Here is a 2,500-nt window from a genome sequence, read left to right on the forward strand (position 1 = left end):
AACATTTTAAAGGTTTTCAAAGGTCAACTTTTTCAGCTGGCTGTAGCTTAGAAATAAATAACATTAAAATAAATGCGCAGCGTACATTGTTGTAAAACGTGTACCATATAATAAAACATTTTAAAAATAATCAGAAGGCAAAACAGTGGGAGTATTTACTTTTCTTTATTGTTTATTTCTGTCTTAATTGCTTACAAAAACCATAAATACATGAGTGAAAACTGCAGGATATAGCTGATGTGTGTGTGTCTGAAAATCACAGATGATTCAATCCTCTGCAAGACACACACACACACACACACACACAGAACATTTACAAACCGTTGACGGTGAAGAACCGCCTGAAATGAAAAAGACGTTAAATTTAAAAACTAAACTAAACGATAAAATCCTGTCAAATAAAAACAGATGATGATGGTGATGAAAGACGTCAGAACAATCAAACACATATTCATTTCTTTCAGAGTGAAGCCCTTTGGAAAAAAAACCAAAACAACATGTGACCAGCAAAGGTGCCGTTGGGGAATTGAACCCGCAAGCTCTGGAAAACGCCACAGAAAAGTAGGATTTTTTTATTTTATTTGTATTTTGAACGTCACACTCTCTTCTCTCTATCGTCAGTATTTACAGGAAAACTGTCTCGGATTTTTATTTTACACATGCAGCCAAAAAAAAAAAAAAAAACGGCTCTGATTTTAGTGACTACTTGGTTACTCTCTCGCTGACAGGTCCGACCGCTCTGTCCTGTCTGAACAGCACGGCACATGTGAGGGAACATGGAAGGGTGTTTGTTTTACTATCATTTTATTTTGTTTAATCAGAGGTTTTTCAGCCAACCACAGAATTTGCACCTCTTTCCTCAAATTCCTGACTTTCACGTCTGACGTTGGTCTAACTCCGACCCGGACTTTAAAAAAAAACAAAAACTAATAGTTCTCTAAACAAAAACAAAAAAAAATAGACGCGACCTTCCTCCTCTCCCACACCTGTCATCTTTTCGTTACAGTTGAGAAGATGCTTTAAAGGCTATAAGGCAGATGCGCAAATCTGCGCACACACACACACACACAGACAGACGGAAGAGGAAAAGGTGATGAGACACAGCAAACATCAGTTTATCAGTTCTCCAACCTCAGACTGTGATTAAAAACATCATTAAAAAAAAAAAGAAAAAAGAAAACTTTTTCCTTTAGCCCTGATCCCCAAAAGACTCAAAAAACAACTTTACCTACAGTAAATAAAAGCCAAACTGTAACAATGAAATAAACGGCCTTAATAAACCATAAAATGTACTTCACGGCCATAACATGATTTTACCACAGGAGGGCGGTAGAGAAACAAAGACATGGGAAAAGTCTTAATTTTCAGCGGAGTTCTGTTCAAACTTTTTGAAGATTCTTCACTGCTTGCAGATCTGGAGCCTGATTGGATTGCGGCAGTCAGGAGGAGGAGGGGCGAGGAACTACAATTGTCCAATCACCAGCCAGGTGGTTGAAGAACAAGAGAAAGGATTACTGGCCAAAGGTCTCCTGGGAGGCGTAGACCATGTAGAGGAAGCCATCCTGGTCCCGCTCGCGCTCGTACACCTCGGCGATGGCAGTCGACACCGACACCATGCTGTGGCCGTTCACCAGCAGGAAGAAGGCCTGGTTGGAGTTTAGTTGGAGGCGCCTCCTGGTGGGCAAAGTGCAGGATAGGACATCTGTTATTATCTAAATTCAAAAACTCTCTTCAAGGACATTTATTTAGGATGGAATCCACTTTACATGAACTATTCAGGAAAGAGAAAAATTTGAATTTCTTTTTTTCCGCAAATATGTTTCGTCATAAATTTTCACCGTCTGGTGAAACACGGACGAACTCCTCTCTGAGAAGCAGGAGAATTCTCACCTGATGATCTTGATCAGTTCACTCATGTTGACGTGGTCTGGCACCAGGAACTTGGTCTTGTCCAGGATGGGGAGCTGCTTCTCTCCTTTATACCTTTCAATGATGACCTGTAGACGAGACGAGCACAACGTCAACCCACAGTTGGTAAGGAGGAGGTGGAGCAGGTGGAGGAGGAGGAGGAGAAGAAGGTGGAGCAGGTGAAGGAGGAGGAGGAGCAGGTGAAGGAGGAGGAGTCACATGTCTGCTGAGGTGCCTCTGTCTGTTCTACAGGTCATGTGACCATACTCTGTACTTAAATAAAGTCCTAATGTTCCTGAACAGTGATTCAGTCTGATGGAGTTGATGCAGTGACACAATTCAAACACTGAGCTGTGACACGGACACAGACACACACAGACACAGACACAGACACACACAGACAGACAAAGACACAGACAGACACGGACACACACAGACACAAACAGACACTCAAACAGACACACACAGACACAGACACAGACAGACACAGACACAGACACACACTCACACAGACACACACAGACACACACACAGACAAAGACACACATGCAGATACACAGACACAAACAGACAAACAAGGTTGGCTCTTTTT

At 41.8% G+C, this 2,500-nt stretch overlaps 1 protein-coding gene across 1 annotated transcript; it reads right to left on the minus strand.

The window, feature by feature from the left end:
- Nucleotides 1–149: 149 nt before the first annotated feature.
- Nucleotides 150–2,123, minus strand: LOC103399056 (microtubule-associated proteins 1A/1B light chain 3B-like; the record flags this gene model as incomplete). The annotated part of the gene is made up of 2 exons (XM_008337801.3): nt 150–1,674; nt 1,891–2,123. Coding segments are annotated over 2 exons (396 nt in total), but the record flags the coding sequence as incomplete, so codon positions are not given.
- Between the last annotated feature and the right edge of the window lie 377 nt (nt 2,124–2,500).

The sequence above is a fragment of the Cynoglossus semilaevis genome, unplaced genomic scaffold (assembly GCF_000523025.1).
Source record: "Cynoglossus semilaevis isolate Cse_v1.0 unplaced genomic scaffold, Cse_v1.0 scaffold3424, whole genome shotgun sequence".
NCBI lineage: Eukaryota > Metazoa > Chordata > Actinopteri > Pleuronectiformes > Cynoglossidae > Cynoglossus > Cynoglossus semilaevis.